Source organism: Synchiropus splendidus, chromosome 8 (assembly GCF_027744825.2).
Source record: "Synchiropus splendidus isolate RoL2022-P1 chromosome 8, RoL_Sspl_1.0, whole genome shotgun sequence".
Taxonomy (NCBI): Eukaryota; Metazoa; Chordata; class Actinopteri; order Syngnathiformes; family Callionymidae; genus Synchiropus; species Synchiropus splendidus.
Window position 1 is genome coordinate 9,139,275 of NC_071341.1, and position 26,729 is coordinate 9,166,003.

At 40.5% G+C, this 26,729-nt stretch overlaps 1 protein-coding gene across 1 annotated transcript in view; it reads left to right on the forward strand.

Annotated features, from left to right (window-relative positions):
- The window catches only part of igsf11 (immunoglobulin superfamily member 11), a 111,226-nt gene that overhangs the window by 25,608 nt on the left and 58,889 nt on the right, over nucleotides 1-26,729 (forward strand). Inside the window, exon 2 of the mRNA XM_053873616.1 lies at nucleotides 10,953-10,982. Within this exon, the coding sequence (XP_053729591.1) occupies nucleotides 10,953-10,982 (30 nt within the window). The remainder of the gene's footprint in view (nucleotides 1-10,952; nucleotides 10,983-26,729) is intronic.

Sequence of the window (26,729 nt, forward strand, 5' to 3'; positions counted from 1 at the left end):
GGGCATCAATAAATAAGTGCAAACTTCTGAACATCACTCTGAGAGTGTAAATACTTTGGTAAGAGACTGAAGAGGAGAGGTAGACAAGGTAGAACAGGAACAGTGGCAGCTGCAGTTACAGGGAAGTACCATATAGAGGCCTGTCATGATGAATGATGTAGAGACAGTTCAGATGCCAAGGCTTGAAGCAGAGTTGACTCCGTATTTTGTTTGTCTTGTCCAGAACATCGTGGAATGCGCATAAACAATCTAGTCCTAACTATTTGTTGAGTGATCTTACAGTATGTTGATCCCTTTCTGTACTGCAAAATGATTTGTTACTTACGTTTTAAGGACCTCTGCTATATTATTTAAGCTTGATCACAACTGATATTTCAGTCGATGACACTTCTCTGTAGCCTCAAAAAAAGAATGAAATTCATGTCTGGCTAATAGTTCGACATTATTATGGTCAAGGATCCCCGCTGCATGTTGGCGATCGTGTTGCAAGCGGATAGCACGGAACACATCATGTAGGTGGTCTGTTTTATTGATTTTTTTTTTTTTTTTTTAAATACAAAGAATGTACTTACAATCGGAAATTGAGTGTATGTGCATGCAAAGCTTAATGTTACAGACAAGCTCATGCTACTGGCAGGACCAACCAGGTAGCCTTACTTTTCAAACCTCTGTCATTGTTTTCAAGGTCCAAATGCAGGGTTTGAATTAAAAATATTTAAGAGAAAACAGTAACACAAGTTAAAAAAACGTCATTTGTATATGTTTGACATGCGTTCCAAAAGTGTGTAGCTGGTTTACAGTGGGTTCCATTCATCGAGTAAAACGTTTTGCTAGGTGGTTGCATATTGACTTTTGGAGAGCAGGACTGGAACGTAGTCAAGGGTTGACTGTACGTGACCTTTCTTTGATGGTCTTCACCCAAGATGCCCTCACACTGTGATAGTGTTCCCAGTTTTGGTTGGTCTTGCGTCTGTTTCACAGGGAGGAGGAGTACACTCTTACATAAGTACGTTTAAATTGCTCATGCTTAACTGAGGTTACGATGTATTCACAAACAAGCAGGGCGCTATCGATCAGTCTTTATGAAACTAACCTGAAATAAAATGTATTTTCAGCTGTGAATTGGTGAAACCACCACTGTCAAACTCAGTCATGAAAGGGACCAAAATGTTAAACACAGTGTAAGTCACAGGCTGAAGTCAATTGCTGTTGGATTAGGTAACGTGCCACAGATGGTTACGGCAGAGTCACCAGTTAGAATTAATGGAGTATTTTCCATATTTACTCATCTTATTCTCTTCCACTATTCCCTACTGCAGCAGCAGCTGGAGACCCATATAAATGAACACTCATGCACTAGATGGGCAATTTAGAGTCACCAATTCACCACTGGATGGTGGGAGGAAACTGGAGTGTCTAGAGAAAACCCACAAAGGCACAGGACGACCTTCTTCCGCTTTTTTGTAAATTGTCTTTGACTTCAATTTCGAGACAATTATATATTGTCTCAAGGCCCATTTAAAATTGGGCCTTGAGTTTCACGTGAGTGGATTAAACTTGATTCAGGAGTTCCCTTTTTCACATTTCCAAAGGAGGCCTTATTTGCCGGATCTTACGTGTTATCTCTGGTCCTGGGTCTGCCTGATTCAAGCAAACCACCTCAACTGTTCTTTGTCATCTGCACTGAAGTGCATTGAAAAGCAGCTCGGAATTCCAGGGTCTAACCTCTGTAGAAACCCGGAGATTTATGGAGGTGGTGAAGGAGGACGTGAGGTTTGTAGGTGTGAGAGAAGAGGAAGCGGAGGACAGGGTGAGATGGAGGAGGGTGATCCACTGTGGCCACCCCTGAAGGGAGAAGAAGAAGAAGAGCCTTCTTGCTTCTGGGGAAATCATGGTTCTTGAGTCACATGTTTGTGTTTCCTAACCCTGGCAGATGCTCTGTTGAAGGACCTATTGTGAGGATAAAGCATAGGCAGATCATAACTGGGCACTTTGGTGCTAAACTCCCATTTGGCCTTGACAGTGTAATGAAAGCCTGACTCGGGATGAAAGGACAGTCCTGCGCTCAATGAATGCACCAGTGCACTCAGTTTGTTTACAAGGTGTTTCCACTCTTTATTTGGTGGAAGGCATCTTCAGTGAATTGGTATGTACGTGCATGCGTCTTTATTATGTTGACTTATAGGACGTCTGAGCCCGGGCTTCTCTCCTCACACGTCGGCTTAATTGACCTCTGGAGACTCTTCCTTCCTTGGCGATAATGAATGGATTATACGATTATTCTGCATTTGCTTCAGATGTGAGATTTGTTTCGAGCTGCGAGAGAACTGAAGAGGCTCATTATTTTTTTAAATGAGCCATTTGAACACCCCATCTCATGTTTTAAACGTTTCTTTGATGAGGCTTCAGAAATAGTGCCAATAGGAAACACTGGCTCCATTTAGATAAACAAGCGTTTGCGATGAGAAGATAAAACGTCAGTGTTCTTTCAGAGTTTGCGTCATTTTGCGCTCCGACTTCCAGTCTTGTGAGCGTCGTAAAAAAGGGGGGTTTTGGAGGTTTAGCATTATTTATGTAATAATTTTCCTCTACCGGGAAGACAAGTTACCGTTTCGCATTCGCCAGCTCTTCAGGTGAGCGTAAATATTTTACGCGCAATATTAAAAGGTCTGATCATCAATGATTTATAGTCTTTGTGCTGTAATGTAGGTTAGGGCCCGGGAGGCTTGCAGGCTGAAACGTAAAACAAACAAATCAGTCCCCATAAAGGAAAACATCTTTAAACACCCTTGATAGCTGAGAATGGTGAAGATGAAAAATGATCCGTCCAATAAAGTCTCTAATTTGTTCCCCCAGTCTTCAAGGACGGAGATTCTTTTTCACAGTGGACTCGCAAGCACACGCACTCTTCGCACCTTCACGATCACCAAAAGAAAAAAGGAAGCAGCGCAGCATATCTCTTGTGAAACAAACAACCTGATTAAGGCTCAGGAGTGGAGAGAATCAGGTGTGAACACCGTCGGCGATGAAACCATGTGTGAACGTATGCCAAGGATGTGTTTATGAACAACGCAGTTTGTTCCGATTTAAGAGACGCTCCACCTCCTGAGGGAGCGCTTCCTGGGCACGTTGTCTGCATTATGGCCGCTCTCTACCTGGTGATCTTCCAGCTGAACGCGTGGAGCCACGCGCGGCCTCTGGGATGTGTCTGTTTCCCTGGAAGCTGCGTTTCAGCTGGGCCCACTGAGCATGCTTTCCTCTGCAAAGAAAAATTCTGCTTGTTTAATGGACTCACTTAAGACACAATAGTTTTTAATGGATTATGATAATCACCTCGGCACGAAATGGGGGGATGTAAACTGCCACTTTGCAGCTCAATTAAGACTAATATCTTTATGTCTATTTGTTGCTCTACAAGTCAGCGGGGATTGATGGCTGAACCGGAGGCGTTTTTGACTTTTCCTCTTTTGAATTAGTTGCCAAATTAGGATGTCTGGCTCCATTTCTTTGGACAATTTATCCGCTAACTGTGAAGTTTTGGACTAAAGTAGCCCAAACTAATAGGTATGTGAGAATGGCATTGAAGCTATCTGCACCATATGTACCATAGAAACCGTAGCAAGGTCTCTCAAGCAAGAAAGAGAGTGGCTGGGTGTCTTCACTGTTGTTTAAGGGGAGACTGTGTACGCCTCAACCTTTCTATCACAGTGGACCGGTCGACGCCTGACCATTTGAATGTGGCCCGAAGTTGCCTTTGAACCGTCAGATAAGGCCTCTGCACGTTTGTGTGCTTGGCACGTGGGAGTCACCGATCATGATAAATCCATATTTCAAGTACGACTCCTGCTATTGTCTGTTAAAACTTCTCTTCTCCTGTCTTTTCACAGAGCTTTTTACTCTTTGTAAAGAAACTTTCCAAAGACGGATGTTTCTGACTCATTTTGCATTTTTGAGCTTGTGCGTTACATTTTGGCTCTCATATGACTCTCATGTGTGAGAAGCTGGACTTTTTCTCTAAATAAAAGTTTTTTCTTCAAAATAAAAGATCATTCAAACTCGGATAATACATAAGAGAGAAATAATTAATAATTTTTTGTGCGGCCCGGTAACGATTGATGCACGGACTGGTACTGGTCCCCGGCCCAGGGGTTTGGGACCTACTGGTGCCTCCCTCGTCTCGTCATACTTACTCCAAACTTTCAATAGGTTCAATAGGTTCAATTGTAAAAAGTAAGACATTCGGCTTCATATTTGCAGCTGGGCTTCTTTAACTGCCTAGATGTTGCCTGTCACAATTTCACAATAACACGACACATTTTAGTCACCCGTAGAATGTATTCCACCATCCAGTCAATGAACCAACCCTTTTGAAATGCTTGCCATAAGTTCCAGGCTAAATAGTCCTGGAAGAGAAAATAGGAAACAGACCAAGAGCCGGCCAAGAACGTATGAATTACCTTCACACCCAATTGTTATTGTGACGCTAAAAAATGTGCCACTGTTCGCTAACTTGTATTGACACAAGTGTAGTGAAAACCATAGGGGTGCACCGATCAATCGATGGATATCCCTAAATTTGCAGGATCGGCAATTGGCCGATATCATTTTTTTGGAAATGGACCCTGTCTCCTGATTTTATCTACCAGAGTCATCGGCTCTAACGCAATGCTAACGCATTGTTGCGATGCAGGAACCAAGCAAAGCTGAAACGAGTCCTTTATCAAAGTACACACTGACCAAAACACACGTACGGCAACAGAACATTGTCACACAAAAACATTTGACATCTTTAGCCTGTCACTCTTTCATTGCCGGCTGAAATGAGGGAGCTTGAGTGTTGAAGCTATTGAAAACCTAAAAAGTCATTTTGCAAGTGCAGTATTTCACCACATGTGATGACATTCTTAGCTGTTCGTTGTCCATGACTCCTCCTCTAATAAGTTACTTAGTGCTACTTATAGGAGTTCAAGTGATGTAAATATTAAGTACAACAATTAGAAAAGGCGCAGAGTGAAAAAAAATCTTTAAAATAAACCTGATGCATCATCTCTCTCAGTCTAAGTGAACTTACTCTCATTGTTTAAATTGTTAGAAAGCTTTTAATAAAACTGTTTTTGACTTGACATATTTATTGGTGAACCAACAAGCCTTCCTGTGTCGAAGCTGCAGAATGTCAAGCTTTCATGACACAGTTTCAAGATATACTTGAGCACAGTTCGATATGTCAAAAAGCTGCGATTGATATTTTCCAAAACCCAACGTAGAACATATGTGAAGACAGAAAGGCACTGATTCCAACTGATGCAATGTCAGATGGAGCTATCCAGAGGCCAGGTCTCATGGAAATGCAGGCTGGTTTGTGATATGTTGCATTTTAGCACTCCTTTTTTAAGCTGCTGGTGAGAGGGTTTACAGCCAGGGCGGTGTGGTCTCCATGGAAACTGCCATTCCTTCAGAGGTGTTTGGCAGACACTGCCAATTGCTGAGCTTTGGTAATGGTCTGAAATTTCTCTGCAAAGTGCTCAGAGGTTGAGATTAAATTCAACCGGCCCGGGGTCGACTCACGCTGTGAGCAATCACGTCGCTTCAGACGCAAGAAAAGAGCATAATGACATTCAGCGAGGAAAATAACCAACTTGTTGCTCTGATCAGATGCTAATTTCAGGTGTATTTTTCTTCCTCATCTAGACCTTTATTTTGTGCACATTGTGGTTAGTGAGTCGCTGGCCTGTTTTACTGGCGCCTCGATGCTTCTTCATGGTGGACTTGAACATGTGTTCAAGTCTGGGCAGGTATTGCTGCTTAACAATTCGTGAAATTCGTTCGCCTGCTCGCCGTTTAGGTCGTTCATGGCTGTTAGTTTGAAGGTCTGCAGCTGATCGCTGGCATGTTGATCACAAGCCATAAAAACATCAGCCAAGCCTGGTGTCAGGTTTGTAACGCTCACAAATTCTGAGGGATTTATACTGAAGGCTATCAGGACAACATTGAAGCTGACTCCATTGCTACTCCAGATCCACGCAGATGTTGGCATTAAACAATTATTTTAATGTAGTTGGACAACGACAACCCATTTTTAAAACTTTTATTTTACATTAGAGATTCTTTATTTGTCCCAGTTGTATTATTATTATTATTAGCCTTGTTTTTAAACAGATTAAAACTGAATTGCAGGGTTTCCCCTAGGATTTCTTTTTCAACAGTGGCAGTGGTTCCCCAATGTGGTCGCCCTCAAATGCGCTTCGACTGAAGCGAAACAAGGAAGCGAACGGTGGAGTTTCGGCATTCTTTGAATTAATGACAATAAAAAAAAAAAGTTAAGAACCATGAGGGGTATCTCTCACACCAATATGCAGCACTCCTCACTTGTGAGGAATTTAGCTCCATGTGCAGCGGATGTGTTGCTGTCATTTCTTATGATGTTTGGATTTGGATTCCTCCCTTAATAACGTGCCATTATAGTCATGTCCACATCTAAGTGTGTTGTGTTTCCACTTGTTGTGATGTTTCCACTTTGTTTTATCATATGTGCCTCTCTTAACTCGCCACACCACAAGTTGCAGAGCGGTATTTATATAGTATTATATAGTATGTTGTATTTGGTCTCTAATTGTGCTCAAACACATAGTTTTGATTTATATGAAGGATTTATACAATATAATTAACATTCGAAAAGAGACCATCTGCCACTATAATGTTTCTGACAATTTTATTTTGTGCATTTTTCAAAGAATATATTTATTTTTCATTGTGAGTGCAACTGTAATATAACTTCCTTGTTGTATTTTGTTCATATTTCTTGTCCCTTAAAGTACATTGGAATTGAAGATAGATTTTAAAATATGAGAATCATCAAGAATCTTTAAATGGAATGTGTGTTACATGAAATGAACAATCAATGTTTTTGTGTATGTTTTTAATAACTTATGTATTTCATAATGATATCCTCATTTGAGTTATTTTTTTTCCATTCAGTTTTCCCATCATGTCGACATTTTATTTTCTCTTTGCCTCATTTCTTCAGGCTTGAAGGCCCCCGACAAGAGTTCATAGAATGTGGCCCCTGGAGAAGTGTTATTGCCCACTCTTGCTGTGATGTCTGAATTTAACCTATACTGTATATATGGACTAAAAAGTCAAAAGAAAATACTTAGTTCAGACATTAAATAATGAAATTCAATTGACTGTTAATATTGCTTCACCTGCTAAAAATGGTCCTCATCATTTGTCTTAGATTTTTTTTGAAGTCGACATGAGGACAGAATCCCAAGTTGCATGCCAGCACTATGTGCGTTCATGTCAGTGTGTCTCGTATTTGTATGCCACGGTGGCTCTTGTTGTTTCCTACAGCCTGGTGGACCGTGTCCATTCAGTCCTATAAAACAAGGGGTCCCAAGTGAGGACACATCGAAACACCCATATGCATTTTCTTGAAAACCCACTTTAATAACTGGCTACAGACTTTAGAAAAAAATATATCTGTATCATAAAATTGATCATTGAAATGTTTCATTTAAGCATTGATAGAAATCTTTGACTCTGAAATCTCTCAAACTACTGAATTATTCAAAACCATTTCACTTACATTTTAATAAAGTTAACAACCATTCCTGCTTGACTGAAGCGTCTCTTCCCATCCTGGCTCCAGCAGGAAGTCGAACTCTATGATTCCTCTTGTTTTAGTGCATTAATTCCCTACTGGAACCAGTAATTTAGGGCAGCATGGTTCTGGGAATCGGGGAGAAAATATTGTTTAGGGAAATTTACTTCTAGCAGTGTTGGTGGGCACATTTTGGCACCCGCAGGCGTATAAAACATTCATTTAAATTCCCACTGATTGCATAATTTATCATGTATCAAAACTGAAGCGGCAAACACATCTACAAAGTATTTTCTGTTATGTTCTCAGTGGCAGTTGGCAATGAAACAAGCCTCCCATCATGACGATGAAATAAAGTAAATCCCACTTCGCACAGCAGACATGTATCTAATTTGATGTTCCGGAATATCATATTACCCACGTTTTCACTATTGACCTGTCGGGAAGTAAGATCTGGCTGTGCGCAACATTTATGTTTGTTCGAGACAAACAAGATTTCTGGATGGTTTCCATATCAAGTGACTCCAGTCCGTCGGTATCACATGAGTTATTCACCAACCCTCAGCTGGGGATGTCGCAGCTGGCTGTGATGTCGATTATCTTAACATGTTGACAGGGAGAAGTGCTGTTAAATTCCAGTATGAATGTTATTTTTATGAGTTCAGTCTAAACCAGGTTCTCCTGAAAGGGCTTGCGTTGTGTTAGCATAGCATCGCACCTATGCTGAGCTTTCCGTCCACCGTCTGAACAGGAGTAGTGAAATACAAGTCAAACTGATGTTGACTTACCGACCCATTTACACGTTTCCCCTTTCTTTGGTCATTTCATTGTTGTCCCTGATGTCAAGTATCAAGTGCAACCGGGACCATCCGCCGTTATGGCAACGCTTAAGTGGAAAGTGTGATCCAAACTCTCCATCCAGTGTTGAAAGTGTTCAGCCACACTATCTAGTGCCTTCGGTTTATATTATCCTATCAGCCTATTATATCATGGGAAATGTTGTTTTAGCTATTATTATTACTAGAAAAGCGAAGTCTGAAATATAAAAAAAAATGTCAAAAATATTCTATCATCAAATATGATATAATATCATCTAAACATGAACTTGTATGTAAATATGTTCTTGACTATTTATGTAATATTTAAAAAATGTAAAAAATTATTATTATTGGATCATTGGTATTCAGTATCATTTGGTATTCGGCCAAGTTCAAATTTTCATCCCAAATATTAAATGAGATCACTTGTTGGAGTCTTCAGAAATGGAAGGTAAGCACTCTAGTTCAGCAGAGCTGAAGCCATTAGCTACTCAGCCAAAGTACAGTCACCATTCCTTGCTAACAGTTGGAGCTGCGGGCGAAAGTGGCAGAGGTGGATATGGCGCATTTGAGTGCCTTAATGTCGATAAATCAGTCCTGTAATGCCATGGTCCGATGTGATCATGCTCAATCTTGGCAGCATTAAGTCCATCCATACTGTGGTGACAAAAGCGTGATTGCGTGACTCGACTGACAAGCACCATGGGAAGTCACCGGAACTGAGTTTATAGTTGGGAGCGCACATGCTGTGCTTAGTTTGTGCTGTTAATTGGTTGGTTACGAGCAGCGAGGGAGGAGTCATCGCAGGACTTCCATGTAATCGGTATCTTACGGAGCGAGCAACAAAATCCTGCGTAGTGGTGAGAGTTAGCTACTGTGTGGGAATGAGCCATATCTGTGAAATTCATAAAAAGCAATATAGTAGTGTTGTAGTCCTCGAAATTGGTCTTGGTGTCAAGACCACCTTTTTAGTCTCTCGGTCTCGTCTAGGTCTCGAATGCATTTTTACTCGGTCTTGTCTCAGGATGGGTGGACTCAGGATCTCTATTCAAGACCAGTCAAGACCGACAAAAAACTGCTATATTTGGTACTGGTAAGAATACTGGGTTTTTGTTCCATTTTTTGCGTTTTTTTGTGTTTTTTTTTAATCTACTGGAGGGTCACAGTGGGTGCTGTTTTTGGTTGCAACTAACCAGGAGGATACCCAAACACCTATGAGGAGTCTGGCGACTGTTGACAACCTGACTCACTTGCCGATCAGTTGCCGACTCCTTATATAAAATGTCTTGGTCTTAGTCTTGTCGTATCTTAATACTCTTCAGTCTGGAGAATATCTTGGTCTCGATTGAAGTGGTCTTGACCACAACACTACCATATAGGACACTAATAAAATTTAACTTAACCATGTATCACTCAGCACGAAACTGATGCACAGTAAGATTGTTATCATAAATAGTGATTAAATAGAAAAAAAAAAAAAAAAAAAAAATATATATATATATATATATATATATATATATATATATATATATATATATATATATATATGTAGAGAGAGAGAGAGAATGAGAAATATAGGATGCAAACTTGTAATACTGGAGAGAGTATACACTTTCTTTTTTATGGTTTTCTGCATAAGTACCCGATACACAAACCTAAACTTCATATTATATTTTCATTCAATTCAATTCATGTCTATGAAGGGTTGGGTTTACAAACATTAAGGAGAGGGGGGCTTGAGGATCACTTCAGGTCATGTGTTTTTGCCTATATATTCCAACTTGTATTGCCATGTTTGACATTTTATCGTGTCTAAATGCTTTTTTTAAGCCATAATCTAACAATGTCATCAGTTATGCACAGAGAGTGTGTACATAACAGATTTGCATTTCAGTGTTAACACGTGGCTTGATGTATTTAGCACACGTTTCTGTTGACTTTTCGGCGGCTACGCATCCGTGCACAATAATTACTGAATGCTCAGTACCAGGCTTTAATTAACTAACCCGGGCATGGTGCATCATTTGTCAATAACACCCATAAACACCCAGTCACGTTTCTCTGCCTTCAGAGGACATCGAATTGACTCCCTCGCCGCCGCGTTCTGGCAGTTACCAACACTATAACTCAACCTTGAAACCCCTTCTCCTCGCTGCACTTATAGAAACGTCACATTTGAGCACATTTGTGAAGCACCTGTTCACTTCCATGTGAAGACCGTGCGGCGAATAAGTGTGTCGGACATGAACGCTGAGGCGAGATTGTACAAACAATGACTTGCTGTTGCAGGAGTATAAAGAACACGTCCTGAGTGACACGACTCAATAGGCAATTACAGCCGGAGTATTGAGTGTGGCTGCTGACAGGAACAGAGACGGTGTGGTGCGAGCTTTGTCTGCCCACCGAGAGAAGCCAATCCTTGATGCCTTGAAATGACTTCAGCAGGAGGGGAGAGCTCTGCATGATCTGCCCTGGATTCTCTTCTGGAACAAAGCAGTAATTATTGTGTTTTTCTGTGTTTTCTTTCTCTTCAGGCTCGTGGCTTGACCTGCACGCTGGGAAAGGTAGAGAAAAAAAGTTTTGATCCCTCTTCCAAATCTCTTAATTCTGTCTCCTCTTTTCCTTTCATCAGTGTGCAAGAGAGGAATGATGATTAGGAGGAATTAGACTGTATCTGTGTGTGTGTGTGTGTGTGTGTGTGTGTGTGTGTGTGTGTGTGTGTGTGTGTGTGTGTGTGTTAAGCTAGCAAGGCATTATTGGGGAGATTTGTGAGTTGGTTTTATGTCAAATTTTACTGCACACACACACACACACACACACACACACACACACACACACACACACACACACACACACACACACACACACACACACACACACACACACAAGTGCCTAATCACATGAGCACAAAATGTGGATTACGGGTGTCTTATGGTGTCAGTCATAATCGCACACAAATGCATACAATATCCCACACACACACACACACACACACACCTGCCATACCGTTATAAAGGCAGCCATCTGTAAAAACTGCACGCTTGAGGAGCCACAATGTAATGGAGGAGCATCAGCAGTGGGCTTTTTTTCTTCATGCTCTGATGTCCCAGACACAATTGTGCTGTTTGGTCAATGTTATTTTGCCATCTAGGCAGCGTTTCATCATCGTCGCGATAGTGGACGCAAAAGCCATTTTTTTTGTGGGTTTATTTCTGGCAGATGGACTCTTTGGTTAATATCTGTGGCCTACGCTCGGTAGATCCCAGAGTATTTTAGTCCCGAATAATCCTCACCATCTGCTGTCTCTTCTGCAACGTTTGAGCCCTCAGTATCGCTCATTCTGTTTATTTCCTGCTGCTTTCAGTTACATTTTTGTCTTCCCGCGACGTCTTTCTGTGAGCGCTTCCTGCCGCACTTGCCATTCAGGAGCGCTCTCTCTCTCCCCTCTCTTTTTACACATTCACTCTCTCAACCTACAGCGTGTTCCTCCGCCCTCATACACTCAGTCCCAAGATGACTGCTCCCTCTTCCTCCTGGGCTCTTCATTTTATTCATCTCCGCCTCTTTTTCATGATCTAATCCGCGTAACAGCCTTGAACTCCATTTTAATTTTCAATTTAACTCCTTCTCGTCGGGATTTTTGTCACTTTGCCTAAGTCCTCCGCTTCCTTTTATAGTCACAACCTCATGAAACCATTATGGCTAATCCTTATCTGGCTTTAATGATACTTATAATTAAAAGTTAAGTTTTTCTCCATTTATAGGAGTTGACCATCATGTAGCTGCGTCATTTAAATATTTATTTTTATGATTTTTCTGGGCTTAAAGCCGAGTAAGATGACAGCACGTTCTTTCTTTTCTCTAATGCTATGTACATTGATACGGGTCTAAATTCTTCTTGTCATAAACCAGGTCGGCCTCAATCTATTTTCCATGTTGCTGCCCTCGGTGAACCCAAGTTATTGTCTATTATCCTTTTACATGCATTTTTGATGTTTTAAGTGGGTTATGATGTCACTGGCTGATCCAATACAGACCCTGATACAAACTGGTATGACATCACCGCAGTGGTTGTCTGTCATGTCGACTTTTCACCAGCACACAGCTGGATTATCATTGGCTGAATGGATTAATGTGTGTTTCCGTGTTACAGAGTCAGACTGTCTCATAAACCAGACATGGTAGCGATGACTCCCGTGTCAAGTGGGTATTTGATAAAGCTGGATACCTTAAACAGACATAGATAATACAGATCCTCTTCTGGCTTCAGCTGGAATGTCATCATAAAAAAAAAAAAAAAAAAAACGCGCTTGCTGTGCTTTTGTTCCTTGGATTTGATGGCTAAACTAAGTGGCCTCTTCTGAATGAACGTATACGCTCTGAGTCGCTTGGATTGATACTGCTCTCATTGTAAACTATTTCTCTGGGCAGACAGTTGTGTAACGATAGCTTTCGTTGCGGTTGGAACTTTGGTTTCTGCCCATTAAATCTCTGCTCTCAGAGGCTCAAAGCCCCTGTTTACAGGCTTCAAAACAATTTGGGTCAAAAACAAACGGCATATTAGTTGTTTTAAAAGCCTTTTTATTGGCCATCTTTGATTTCTCTTTAAGCCGAGACGTCTCATATCTCTGATGCTCGTATTAAATATCTGCCACCGTCACGTCATTTTTATTTTTTTAACTTTACTGCCGCACGGCTAATATTTTTCTTGGATTACAGAATTGGAGTGTAAAGCTCTAAGAATGCCAGCGATGAATAAAAGCCATGCAATCTGCTTCACTATTCAAAATCTTTCTAATTGAAATGCTGAAAAGATAGCTTTGGTTAATCAGCTTACAGATGTAGTCCGTGTTCCACGGATAATGGAGGGGTCTTAATACGGAGGAGTCGATCACCACCTCTGAAATTAGAGTTCACATAATGCGACGTGACATCAGTGAAATATAGGTGAGAGGCTCACTGTAGTCCATATAAGCTCAACACTAGTTGCCTTTAAGGAGACGGCAAAAATGACTAAAATGTACTCCAGAGTTTGACTTGAGAACATGACATGAGAGCAGAGGGAGGGAAAAAAAAGCCTAAATTGAAGCATAAATAACTGAAAGAGGCGATTAAGAGGAAGATCCCCGCTCACATGTCTTCCTTAAAAGGATTTGAACGGAGAGTGCCTTTGGCTATTGTCAGCCTCTCAGCTTTATGTTAGTTTTGACGTAAATCAAACTGATAAATTCTGCAAAAACTCTACAGGTTTTTTTTTCAGTTTTCCTAGAATATGGGAAGAAAATCTACATGAAATAACAGTGAGAAAGAAATGTCTTCAGCTGAAGATACTGAACGTCCGCGAACTGAAAGGCAGTTTCTGCTCTTAAGAGCTCGATTGCATGTATTTCTGTAAACATTCCTCAGAATCCAAACTGTTAAACATGAATGTTAGCGCTCTCTTTCGAGGTAGTTAGCTCAATAGAACAACTCTACATTTCCGTATTCTGCTCTAGAAGATTTCAAAACAGTGAAAATCAGTGTTGCTGCCTTGCTGGTGTTAGTGTTTTGAGTGCATTTCCAGTGTCTACATATAGATAAAAAGATAAATATTTTGTTATGAGATTATAGTTATGATATTTAGTTATTAGTTATTTGTAGAAGCAAGACCCAAATGAAGGAATTAAAATTGTTGCTGTGCTGCTGTGTCTCTTGCACAGGAGACAATTTTTTTGTTTCACACTTTGCGATGACTGTGTGTTCAGTGAATGTTGCAATAAGTGTTCAATATATTGTTGAATTTCCCCACTGAGGGACAAATAAAGGTCATTTAATCTAATGTAATATCAATGCCCTCTCTCCAGTCACTCGAACGTAACAACTGTTTAACTACTGAGTAATTACACTGAATGAAATACTGTGTCTTAGAATCTGAAAAAAATTACTATTTTTTTTTTCATAGATATAGATATATCAGGGTTCTCCCCAAGAATTTTTTCACGTATTGTATGTCCACTTTATTGGTCCTCCATAACTGTCTGTCCAAAGGGGAGGAGTCATCCTTGACTGATGACAAAGTAGTATAGTCATTGTGCGTCATATGTGACTACATATCCACCAAAACAGCAGAAAACTCCCCCTACACTGGGAGAATCTGCTGGTGACAAGCCTGTGTTTAATGTTTGATACATCCGGTCATAATGCGTGAATATTCTTCCTTCAGTTACAAACAGAAACATATCTACAAAAGCACCCAGAGAGCGCAGACCTCCAACAGGGAGCTCATTTCACCTGACTTTATAAAGCAAATAAAATCTTATGGACTTATAAGGTGGAATCGACCAAAGCAAAACCCACGACAAAGGAAACTGTGATGTGAGACCTCGCGTGTCAAGCTGTTGGCGATCTTTTGTGGCACGTTCTGTAATGTCTGTGGTGCAGCAGTAGTCTTACGAACGTGGGATGGAAATGCGGAACACCACCAAAATTAATCATGAATTCCTTGTGGCTTCACCAATATTTCCTGAAAATGTGATTGAATTACATTGAAAACTCTTCAAGTTACTTTGCTTAACAGCAGATAACCGCCAGCTATCATGCAACATAATGTCTTGGTGCAGGGAGTAAACCAAAAATGTGTCCGTCATATTCATCAAACCAAACAAACCATGCTGGCACATTCATGTACTGAAGAAGATGTATTTGGTGTCCTATAGTTAGTGCTGATAAGCACTCAACTGTTCAGGCAGTCTTCAGTAGTGGTCCTTGAAGGCTACTGTAAAGACAGTCACACGAGGTCCATACCCCAGTTCTCTTCTTTACGTTAGGTGTCTTAAACTTTTCAGGCACTGTGGGAATTTGAATGAAAAGACTATTACTATAATTCCCAACAATAAGATACTACTTCTAGTTTAAGATAAAAATAAGTAATTGAATGAAATATACTTTCTTTTGCAGCAAATGAATGCCACCAGTTTGGCACGTTTTCGAGGTCATTGCTCATTGACCTTGAGATTGGCCGGTCAACAGGAGAGACTACATAGGGGTCATGCTTGAATACAAGTGCCAATAGTTGTGACTGACCCGCGTATGCCATTCTCAGCCTGTCTGTGAGCCTCTTTAGGTTTGTCAGTGAAAGCAGGCGAATGTCAGATTTGTCGGCCTGTAATCTGGGAACCTGATGCCTCACTAAATATAGGTTGTCAGTGCATAAGACTTTCAATCAAAGGGATTTAGCATTGCACTGTTTGTGTTTGTCCCTCATCTCTGACTTGCGCGCTCACCTTTATTTCTTATCTGACAGAGCACTCACACCCCCACACACACACACACACACACACACACACAGATCTGAGCCTCTGTTTATGAGATGGGCAGCGGTCACGGCTCTGTTACATGAGTGGAATGTTAGCACCTCTCGAAGCATCGCCAAAGAGTCGGCTACTCGGTGAGACGTGACATCTCACCTCAGAGTTCCTGAGCAGCCTTTACGGCTTTAAGATGACTGCGGAGTTCCTGCTGTAACTTAGAAGGGAACTATAATTCAATTTAAGTTGAAACCCATGACATATGGAATGAACAGAGCACGTCACATGGTTATTTAAGGGCTCGCGCATTTTTCGTTTCTATCCTTGAGGTTCCGTATAATCCTTTTAATAAGCACTTCAGAATGGGATCTTCGTGACCTTGTAGTGAAAGAGTTATCGACGGTAAAAATGAATCGATTAAGAGTAGAACCTTGACCGCGCCAGATGTGGCAAACAGACCTCCTTGTAAATAAAAGGAGCATAATTGGCCTTTGTTCCAAAAGTTGCGTAACAGACTTATGAGAGAATTTCCACCACTTGCTACCGTGGTCAAAGCTTGCCATAAAACCACATCTTAGAGTCACGTTGACGGAGAGTGTAGGGAAAAACACCAACAAAAACAATCCAAAGAGAGAGATGAAAGGGAAGGAACATTTTGAAAAGAACAAATTAGTCACTTAAAACGCACGAGTTACATCAAATTTGTTGCGTAGTTTGATGTGGGTGTAGCACAAGATAGTTTTGCATAACGTATGTGGGTCATGTTTTCTTGATCTTCCATAATGCATCCGATAAAACAATGACTTGCTTAAACACCCTTCTTTTTTTACAGCAAGAGTTTTGGGACAAAAGTGCAGATGACTACGCAGAACACTTTCAGTCAAGGACGTTGTCTGCTGGGTATTTTTAACAGTCGGAGAGAAACGCAGACGTCCTTTATTTTACACAAAGACACTTCGTCTCAGTGACTCAGCAAGAGTAATATGGATGACATTTAAAGTTCAATTAGCAGCATAATGAGTGTCACCAGTGACTGAGAGGAAACACTCTTGTACTCCTGAGAAGTTACTCTGGGCCTCTGACTTTTGTTGTCTTCCTCTTTGTTGTAGTTCATGATGAAACTATTTCAGTTTTACTGAATTCTCATTTAGTTTTGGCCTCATTTTGCTCACCATTTAGCTGTTTTTTGATAGCAACAATATAGCTTCACATGAAAGAAACAGTGATAACTAGGCCTGTCACGATAATCGATGAGCCATTTAGTCGTACGATAATTGAATGAACTCCTGTCGATGTCGATTTATCGCCATGTTTGTTTGCTTGTTTCATTTCCTCCTCTCTCCCGATTGCTAACTAGCCGGTCTGACAGGAGGGTTCACTCTGCCCCACGATTTCAGACACCTCTCCGGTGGCATTTGTGTCACAGCAGAATGAACTGAGTGAACCCTCTTGTCGGTCACCTCAGAGACAGTCGTCTAGTGAGCACTGGATCATTTTAGCAAGCGAGTGAGATCCATGAGGAGCAACACAAGATACTGTTTGTTTGTGGAGCAGCGTTACTAAGCTCAATTCTTGTTCACTGAGACTATGGTTGCATTTTGTATTGCATTTTTTATTAATTCATTTTTAATTTAAGATATTTAAAAGTTCTTTCAAAGACATTTCAACTACAATGTTAAACTGGACAGAAATAAAAAAAAATATTATTATTATTATTATTATTATTATTATTATTACATCAATGGTTCATTTGGCATCGTAATGTTGGCAATAATATTGTTTATTGGCAATAATTTGTTGGAATACCTATTGGCCAGCAAACTTTGCAATCATGACAGGCCTAGTGATAAGTAAACAATGGTTTTATATTTAATAAAATAACCTTGACTATGGCAGTTCAGGTGGCCACCTGTGACTCTCCCAGAATGTAAAACGCTTTGTGTTCTGATATCAGTCTTCATTTCTCTTTGTTGCATTCCATTCATTTCCATTTTGTTTCACTTTTTCTTACATTTCAGTACCTCACAGTATTATTGACCATTTATTATTTATTTTTAAGCTTTTGTTTCTTTCAGCTGTTTTTAACATATTAATGTTGATAGTCATCTATTCATACATTGTTATTGGGGTAAGATGGAAATATGATGGAAAATATTTTGTTTATGACTTTGTTTTTTTTATTGTGATGAATAAAACATGTTTTATTTCTTTCACTTTTTTGCATTTTTTCCCCCACGCTCATTTTATCACACATACATTGCATTCATTCTAATAGTATTTTCAATTGAAAATGAATAATGATCTACAAAGAGAGAACTCTGCTTCAGATAGTTTTTTTTTTTTTTTTTGGATTTTGTGCTAGATGGATGTAAAAATGATACTTCCATTTTTACGTCTTGTTTTGCTGACACCAGCTTGACTGGTGTAAGTGTGATGTTGTCTGTGAAGTTCCTCATGTTAATATTCTTGGGACTTCCAAATGCCAGCGTTCTGCCCTTCGCCAGGTAAATGACTGAAGGTTTTCTCACCACGTGCGAGGTGTGCAGATGCCACAGCCACAAGAATGTAGGGAAAGGGCACAGCGAAAGTCCCGCCGCTCATTACCATCACTAACAGTATCATTAATCATGTGCCTGGAACGTCCATGATCTTAAACTGGGGGTTGGTTTCATAGGATTCCGGCGATATTGAAAGGACTTCCATTATATAGGCCACAAAACAGTGACAGCAGCCATGTGTTAGCTCCCAACAAGGTCAGTGACTGGGGTTTGTATCAAGTGATGAATTACGTGAGAGTAGAGGTGTGAGACGTTCAACACTGTTGCCCCACATTTTCCTCTGGCTTCGCATTAGAAATGGAAAATGCAACGCGATCTTTCAACGCGAAATGTCCCATTTTTTTTTTTTTCAGTTCAAACCTACGTTGTGTCTGTGAAGTCGGGGTTGTGGGTAACGGTGAGGTCAAGCCCTGGGGCTTCAGCAGTTACTGTTGGGGTGTTAATTTAGAAAGTGTCGCGTCAGAGAAACAAGAGCCAGGAGGAGACTCCTGACAGTGCCGTCGCATTAGACTCCAAAACATGGTGGAGTTATGAAGAAAGGCAATGAACGGTTTTAGATGGGAGCAAAGGTGTTATTGGTCAGAGGCACAGTTTAGAAGCAAAAGGCACAGGGGAGGGAAGAGGTTCAGACGGAAGTGTTCTGTGTGACTGACAGAGAAAGAGGGTAGGACCAGTAAATAAGGGGGAGGGTGTAAGCAGCTGTCTTCAGATGTCTGTCTCATCGGGCTCAGGCAAGAAACATCTCTAAACCACAGGTTTGGAACAGCAGTGGATTTGAAATGGAAAAACATCTCTAACCTTTCATTCCTCCTGATGCCCTTCTTTCTGTCTTCTTTTTTTTTTTTTTTAAACCACAGCGGGCCCAACTACATAGCAGCTTCTCCACTAGTGCAGACAAAAAGTCAGGTGGAGGTTAAAACGGTTTAAGCAATCTCCAATTTGAATTTCGAGACTGACCCCCTCTTTCTTCAGACTTTTCCTCCAAGCCTCAAGACTATTCAATTTTTCATTGCAGTTCGATTGAGGGGGCGGGATAATCGGTTGTGTTTGATAGACATGTGCCTACCAATGGTTTTGAATTAGTCCGTTGAAATGATGGACCTGTGTTTTTACTTTATTACTTTTTTTTATTTTGCATTAATAGTTTTAATTGTGTGCAGTGCAAATTGCAGATGTGTGCGGGCAACACAATCTCTCTCCCTTGGTGTCAATTTGCATGTGTTTTTTTTTTGCATCCAATGTTGACGCTGAGGTCTGCCTTGCTGCATTTTTGTGTCATTGGAGTAAAGTGCTTTCTCTCCCACACCACGTTCCAAAAGGAGGGTTTGGATGGTTGGAGGGGAAGATTGTGCACTCTCAACGCTACTTTGACTTCAAAGTTAGTTGGTCTATTTCGCAATTTATTTAGCACAATCCATCGTGACATTTGCACTTCACCGACTGATTTACTTCCATTACTCTGTGCACAGTGCATGGCATTTGAGGTGCTACATAAACTAAGACACAATAGATGCTACAGAGAGAAAGAACTATACTGTGGAATGTGAAACGTGTGTCAGTTGATAGTGGAATGCGTCGACATGCAAATGAGGGGGAGTCCACTAGTACATAATGGGCTGCAACTGATGACTATTTTAATAGTGGACTAGTCACTGACTCCCCAAACAATTCGGCAACAATTCACGAACATAACAGCATGTTTGATTGTTGTGTTGTTAAAAAAAAAAAAATCATAAAAAAGACAATTGCATAGCTTTTATTGTTTCAGTTTGAATTTAAATTTCTCAAAATGTTGCATCTCTTGTAAGTATAAATTTCCGATGTGTTCATTGTGAAACGTGCTTTCAACGTTTCGATGTTATGTCACAATACATTGTGCTAAGCTTGTTGTCTCATGAACCCATTAAAGTGGTTGCAGCCCCAGTTGTAAATAGTCGCTATTTGGAAGTGAGAATGTGTTGGGCTCAGTCGATGGCAGTCTCTTTTCTGTAATCGATAATTCGGAACCACTTTTTTTTACTGATACCTCACATTATTTTACAACTCAAAGCTGTCAAGTTTAGGTGGAAAAATGCAAAGCCTCTCCTATCCTACTGTTTGTGGTCACAATCTCAAGTTCCACAAAGAGGAGTCCGTTACAACAAATATTGATTTTGTTTCGTCTCCACTCTGGCTCTGACACCGAGCATGACAAAACATCACTCCTATGACTGAAGGCTGCTGCACCTGTGGGAGGAAAAGCAGAGTGACTTTGTGTGACATATCTCTTGTCCCCGCGGTCACTTCATCGTCTCCATGACAGCTTCTCTCAAAAATACACGCAACAAGCCTGAAATAAAACACGCAGCTTTCTGGACATTTGGTTATCGGGCTATGTGTTTTAAGGGTGGCTCGGTTCAAGTCCTTGTACACATGAATTATTCAGAAACGCCACTTTCTTCGCTCAGGGAGAAAAAGACCACCTGTCATTTTGAGAAAATTAAAGGATCGTAATGCGTCTGTTGTGGGATCAGCGTTTGCCGGCTAATGTTAGAATTACTCTTTCCCAGGTGCGGCTGTGATTTTCTTGGCGTACGAGAAGGAATATTTCACAGTCATTATCAAAGACAGGCGTAGAAAAGAAATATTCTCTTTCAAATCAAGCATCACAAAGATGCCTTTGAATATCAATCTGAATAAATGAATTTTGAGGTGAAGTGGAGGTCTTTTTTTTTTTCATGTCGGCCATCCGTGCACGTCACATCTGCTTCAGGAGAACTCATTACTCAGCAATCATGTGTCTAATTTTTATTTTCGGTGAAGGCCATTGGATATAATTTATTTACACATCTGTGAATTATTCAGAGAAAATGTTTCTAGATGGAGCTTGCAAGCTAACTGACTGCCGTCAACCAATGCATGGTTTATTTCATGATCCCCTTCGCTCTCTTTTGTATTAGCGCATGCCTGTAGGCGACTTCGCAGCGGCTCTTCAGAGACTCTTTCGATTGCAAGATGGTGTTCGCTTCCCCTTGCAGTATAATGCTGCTTTAAACTATTAAAGCTGCTTGTTTGTTCCTGCTTTTCTCTCCCGCAACTCTTGTTAGATTCCATTCATTTACTTTTAAGGAAACCAGAATGACAGTTTTTCATACACAGCATGGTAACTCTACGCAAAAACCGCAGTTCATACAGATTAGGATTTCTTTATTTCCCTGTAAGTGCAGCATCAAAAGTTTGTATTTAATTCTGTGCACGACATTAAAAACGTGTTCTTCAACCAAAACTTTTACATTTCAACACCAAATCTTTTTTACTTGTGGAAATATTCCAGTAATGCAGAGAACATGAACACCGATGCCTCCTCTCTCACTATTTTAAGTGAAGTGTGAAGTGTGTCTGGGTGCTCCTGTTATGTGGCATCATACTTCTCAACATATGCAATTAAACCAAACTAAAAAATAGTAACTAAAACGATTCCTACAGTGCGGGAGCAGATGAAATGGGTTAACTCTTCTTTTTCGCTGTCTCATAAATCTGGAAATGAACTACATGAGGCATCAAATGTCAGCAGCTATTTCATTTGAGTATGGCTCGGCGCACCATTCACAAAATTAGCTGCTGGATTACTTCCTGCATCGAGGTCTTGATGCGGAATAGAAATCTCCAGCTCCCTTCGATTTCAGTGCAGAGCAGCGCGGTACCGTACGGCTCAAAAAAACGTTTCTAGTGTGAGTCAGGGGTTAGCGTCCATCTATAGCTGGCCATCAAGTTTTTTTATTTTTCTTTAATATTGAACAAAAACATCTTCATTTCGATGTATTTCCGATCAATTTGCTACACAGAAAAGCTGATGTGGCACCAGGTTTTAAACAGCTCTTCGCTGTGCGTCCAGCTGAAGTGTGTGTTGTGATTCTAAATAGCAACAGGCGGACAGCGTGAGGTTTCTTCACACATGGTTTCAATATTAAGTGTCCTTCATTCATGCGGTAAACCATCACGTCTTCGGCCAGGGTCAATATCCTCTGATTCAACTTTGCTGATAACCAGTTTTATGCACGCTAGCTTGAAGAATGAGCGGGTTTTGCTGTCCTTTAATTGACATGTGGGTGGTTCGCCTGATGTCATTTTTACGAAACAGATTCGTGGAGAGGTTTTACATATTGTACCTTTGATGCTCTCCATGACTGTAAACCAGTGGTGATGTGATTTGTGTGGCAAGATGACTACAACACGTGGTGTCCTGTACACTTTTTGTTTTGTTTTGAGCCAAGCTCCATTTTACTGTGTAAATCGTTTTGCATTTTGAATTTATTTCCTTTATCTGGCCAACTTTTTTTTTATTGTATCCATCCTGTTTCTTTGTCCTTGCTGTCCTCTTTCATCTCTACTGTGTTAGAGACCACAGACTGAGCCTTATCAAAAGCTGTTTTATAAGGCCTCTTGGGGTTTTCCCAAATGTGTTTGAGAAAGGCATGTGTCTTCAACTCATATCTACAAAGCCATATCCACCTGTCAGGGCTCACAGGGTATCTAAACAAGCTCTCCTGTATCACGTGGAGAGGATGTTTCTTTCTCCTCAGTTGCTGTTTTGATCTTGCAGAGGTCTTTTGGCTGCTAAAAAGCATCAAATGTACATCCACCTTCTTTTGTATTCTGAGTATTTAGCACTAAACATTTGCGGTTCACCCCTCACGGTCCTCAGAAGCCGCTGAAGGCAGTACATTAAAGTTTCTGTCTCACGAACGAACACACTTCTCCCGCTCCCCTGACCATGCTGCGAAGATTCCCTCCGTGCTGCCTCTGATCTTCTGCACATCAATCCCTCATTCCTCAAAGCAAAAATGGGGTGAAGGAAGGGAGATGACAAAAATGAGATGACAGATCACCTGCTATTTATAGAGCAAGTCTTGCGCCGGTTCCCTTATTCATCTTCTCCCATTTGCCCCACCAAACCCCCCAAGCCTTTTTGGCTGTACCGTTGGCTTGGCAACTCTTCATGCAAATTGACCCGTCGCCCTGAAAAATGTATCAGGTGCTATGTGTTTGATATTGGGTGTCGTGGAGTGGAGCTGAAGCCTGAGGGCCTGCATTTGAGATGTTTTATTAATAGTTCAGGGGGTCAAATATTTTGGATGTTGCTGATCTATTTTAAGATATATGATAATAATATATACATGCATCCATCTCTCTGTATATATTATATTCAAAATCATTATTATTATTATTGCTAATAATGCGAACATTTGTCTTTGCTGTTGTTATTATTCTGCAGTTGCGCTTTTGTCCTCTGTCTTTATAATTTTTTTGGTCCTGTTATTGACCTTTTATCTGAGATAAATGGTCATACTAGAGCGTAAAGCATACTTTGTTTAAAAGCAAACATAAATATACGCTTGGTTTCCTCTTGTTTCATGTCTATTTTACGACATTTATTTAATCACATAACATTTATCGGGGTTTCTGCTAGGATTATCATCAATTATATTTATCATTCTCATCTGATATTCTTTTGAAATGTAATTGAAAAGTCTTTCTTAACATCATTACTTTTAAATCTACATCAATAAAGGCCATGTAATCTAATGTAATTCAAATTATTATGCGAGACGGGATGTAGGCAGTAAAGATAAAAGACACTATTTGGGATTTCATTGTCTGGTCTGTTTTTGTTCCAATCTGTTTTGTTTGTTACCAATAACTACATATTTGTAATTTGCCAGTGTTCAGCTTACATGAAAATAACAACATTGAAAATCCATGCAGGTCCCTGTGGAAGTGGACTAAGGTCTCATAGCTTTCTATTGATGTTTTGCAGTCAATACTGAGCAGCAGTGGTCTCCTGGCACAACAAACTCTGTCTAGAAAGAGACAGATTACCCAAGTCTGGAGCCTTCCATTCTCCATTCCCTTCTGTCCATTTGTCTGTTAAGTGTTTCTATAGATTGTGTCACCAGCCAGATTCATGCTCTACGCACTCCGCGCAGCGATAGTATAAAGTAAAGATTAAAACTCCACAGATAATCTGACCATGTCATCTGTCTGTTTCTCTGCTGCTCTCTTCCTCTTTACGCTGCTTCTTTTAGAGGCGTTTATTTTTCATCCATGATTTAGCGCCTGGAGTGACGATTGATAATTTGTTTTGCAAATGAATTCTCGGATTTCTCCCACCATTCTCAACATGTTCTGCCCCTTGTATTTAATCTTTTTGAACACACTGTAATTCAGTTAAGCTTCAAAAAGTGTTTAGTGCCGTCATGATGAATGAAAGTGTCGGCTGCTGTCTGAGTCGTGAAACTGAATTTCCTCCCTAACATTGTGATTTTGAGCTTTAAAATGGCCTTGCTATCAATACACAAGTGAATACGTAAGACACGGAATAAAGAGAAAATGTCTTATTGTGCAGTCGTGTGTGTGTGTGTGTGTGGAAGATGTGGTGCTTGATTTTGTTTCGAACACCAGCAATCAGCGTCTATTATTCAAAGAAGTGGTGGAACACACAGTGGTGCACAAGCCTCGGTGCATATTAATTCAGTTTTACCGCCGTTTTCACGCTCCCTTTGACTTTCATCTTCCATCTCACTCATCAGCATATCATCAGCATATTGCTGTGTTGTTCCCCTCTTCCGTCAGTGTTTAACATCCGTGTGGCTTTGCATCCACGCTACTTATTCTAATCTATTAAGCCAGAGGGAGGAACAGGAAGGATAACCTTCTATGGTTTATTTCCTTAAGTGTATTTATTAGAAGCGTGTGTGGTGCCGCTGTAAAACTCAAGTGGGAAATTCCACTCTGTTACACCACATTTTCGCAACCTGGCTACATGTCTTTTAGGCAGGAATGTGAAAATATGAACGTGAGTACTTGTAGGGGGAGACAAATTGGAGCCAGAAAACTATTCCTTCTCCTGCTGGGAGGAGAAGTAGAGCTCCGTTAGCCCAGCTGACATTCCACTTAATTTGATTCATTACTGTGTGGGGACGCTATTGTAGCCACATGCAGAGGGAACTGGGCCACTGGTGGAGTTCTGAGTTATGTTGATGGAGGATAGGACAGCGGACGCTGCGTGATGAAATGAGCCCAACTGCTGCACCTTTTTCACAACTGCAGTTCCCACCACAAATTGCCTTGGTCACAATTTCCAGCCATGTTTGCGAGCCAATTGTGGATACAAATTGGGAGAGCAATTTTTTTTTTTTTTTGTGGGGATCAAGTGCAACCAGAACTGAGCCTAAGTTGGAGCCATGAAAGGCTGAACAGTGTGACGTCGGCGCTGCTTTAAAGTTCAAACTGAGTTAGATAATGAGGACTGTAGCGATGCAAAACTGTGACTCACGTCTGGTGTTGAACCCCTGCTGAAAGTTTGGTCTGCATCTTTCCAGGTCCAATGCATTTATGATATGCCCTTCTCCAATTCTAATTCAATATGATAACTTCAGTGGGGCTGAACTCTCAAAGGTTGCTGCGCATTGAAGTACATTTTGAAGCAGCGATTACTTATTCTCAAAAGTGGATGAAAAAAAAACTTTTTTTTTTTCAAATAAAACATATGTCCTGTCTGTGGTTTCTGCTCTTTATTATTTATTATTCAGACAATAGCTGCAATACTGTTTATTTATACATCTTCCTGGTTAGTATTTATCTCATATTTATTTATTTTTGAACATATAGTTTTGTTTTTAGAAACTGGGGGCTTCAGACCGAAATTTTGTTGCCATAATATAGTGACATGTTTTTGTTCAATGACAATAAAGAAAGTCTAAGTCTAAGTCTTCATATGAATTGTGAACTTGGAATGACTGTTTTAAAAGGAAAGACACGACTGGCCTGATGTAACCTTGTTCATGCGGCTCCCTGCCACAGACGCAGCATGTTCTGTGGCAGGGAGACCGAACAATACGTGGCTGTAATATCATGACATATGAATGGGTTCACAGGGAGAGGCAAGGACGATCTGTCTGCGTGACTCATACAGTATGCACAGAGTCCAGACAAATGGTGCGGTGGGTGGTTTGAGCTTTTCCAAGTCACTCCATCAAACACCTTCACAATACATTTGAATGACCTGACTCCAAATCCATTTGAACTTGTGGACCAAAACTCCAAATCCATTGTCTGTTCTAAACTTTCGTAAAATGTGGACAATGATTCATCATTTTTGGTCGGCAGAAACAAACGTGATGAGTAAATCCTTGTGTGTCACCAACATCAACTTAACCAATACATGAGTGGAAAGACGAAATACTGGGTTTTCATCTTGTGTAGAATATATCTATATGAATAAATAAGCTTTGCTTCCATACGCTACCATAAACTACATTGTGATTCTGACAAGGTTCTAGTAAGTGGATCAAACACCGATGAAACATCTTGTGAGTTCAGTGGAGGTACAAAACACTGGCGCACTGAAACACTGGAAGTAGCGGCATGTTCTTTTTTGAGGAAGAAGAACAGGTTCATGTAAACAGAGTTTTATTTTTATACCCAC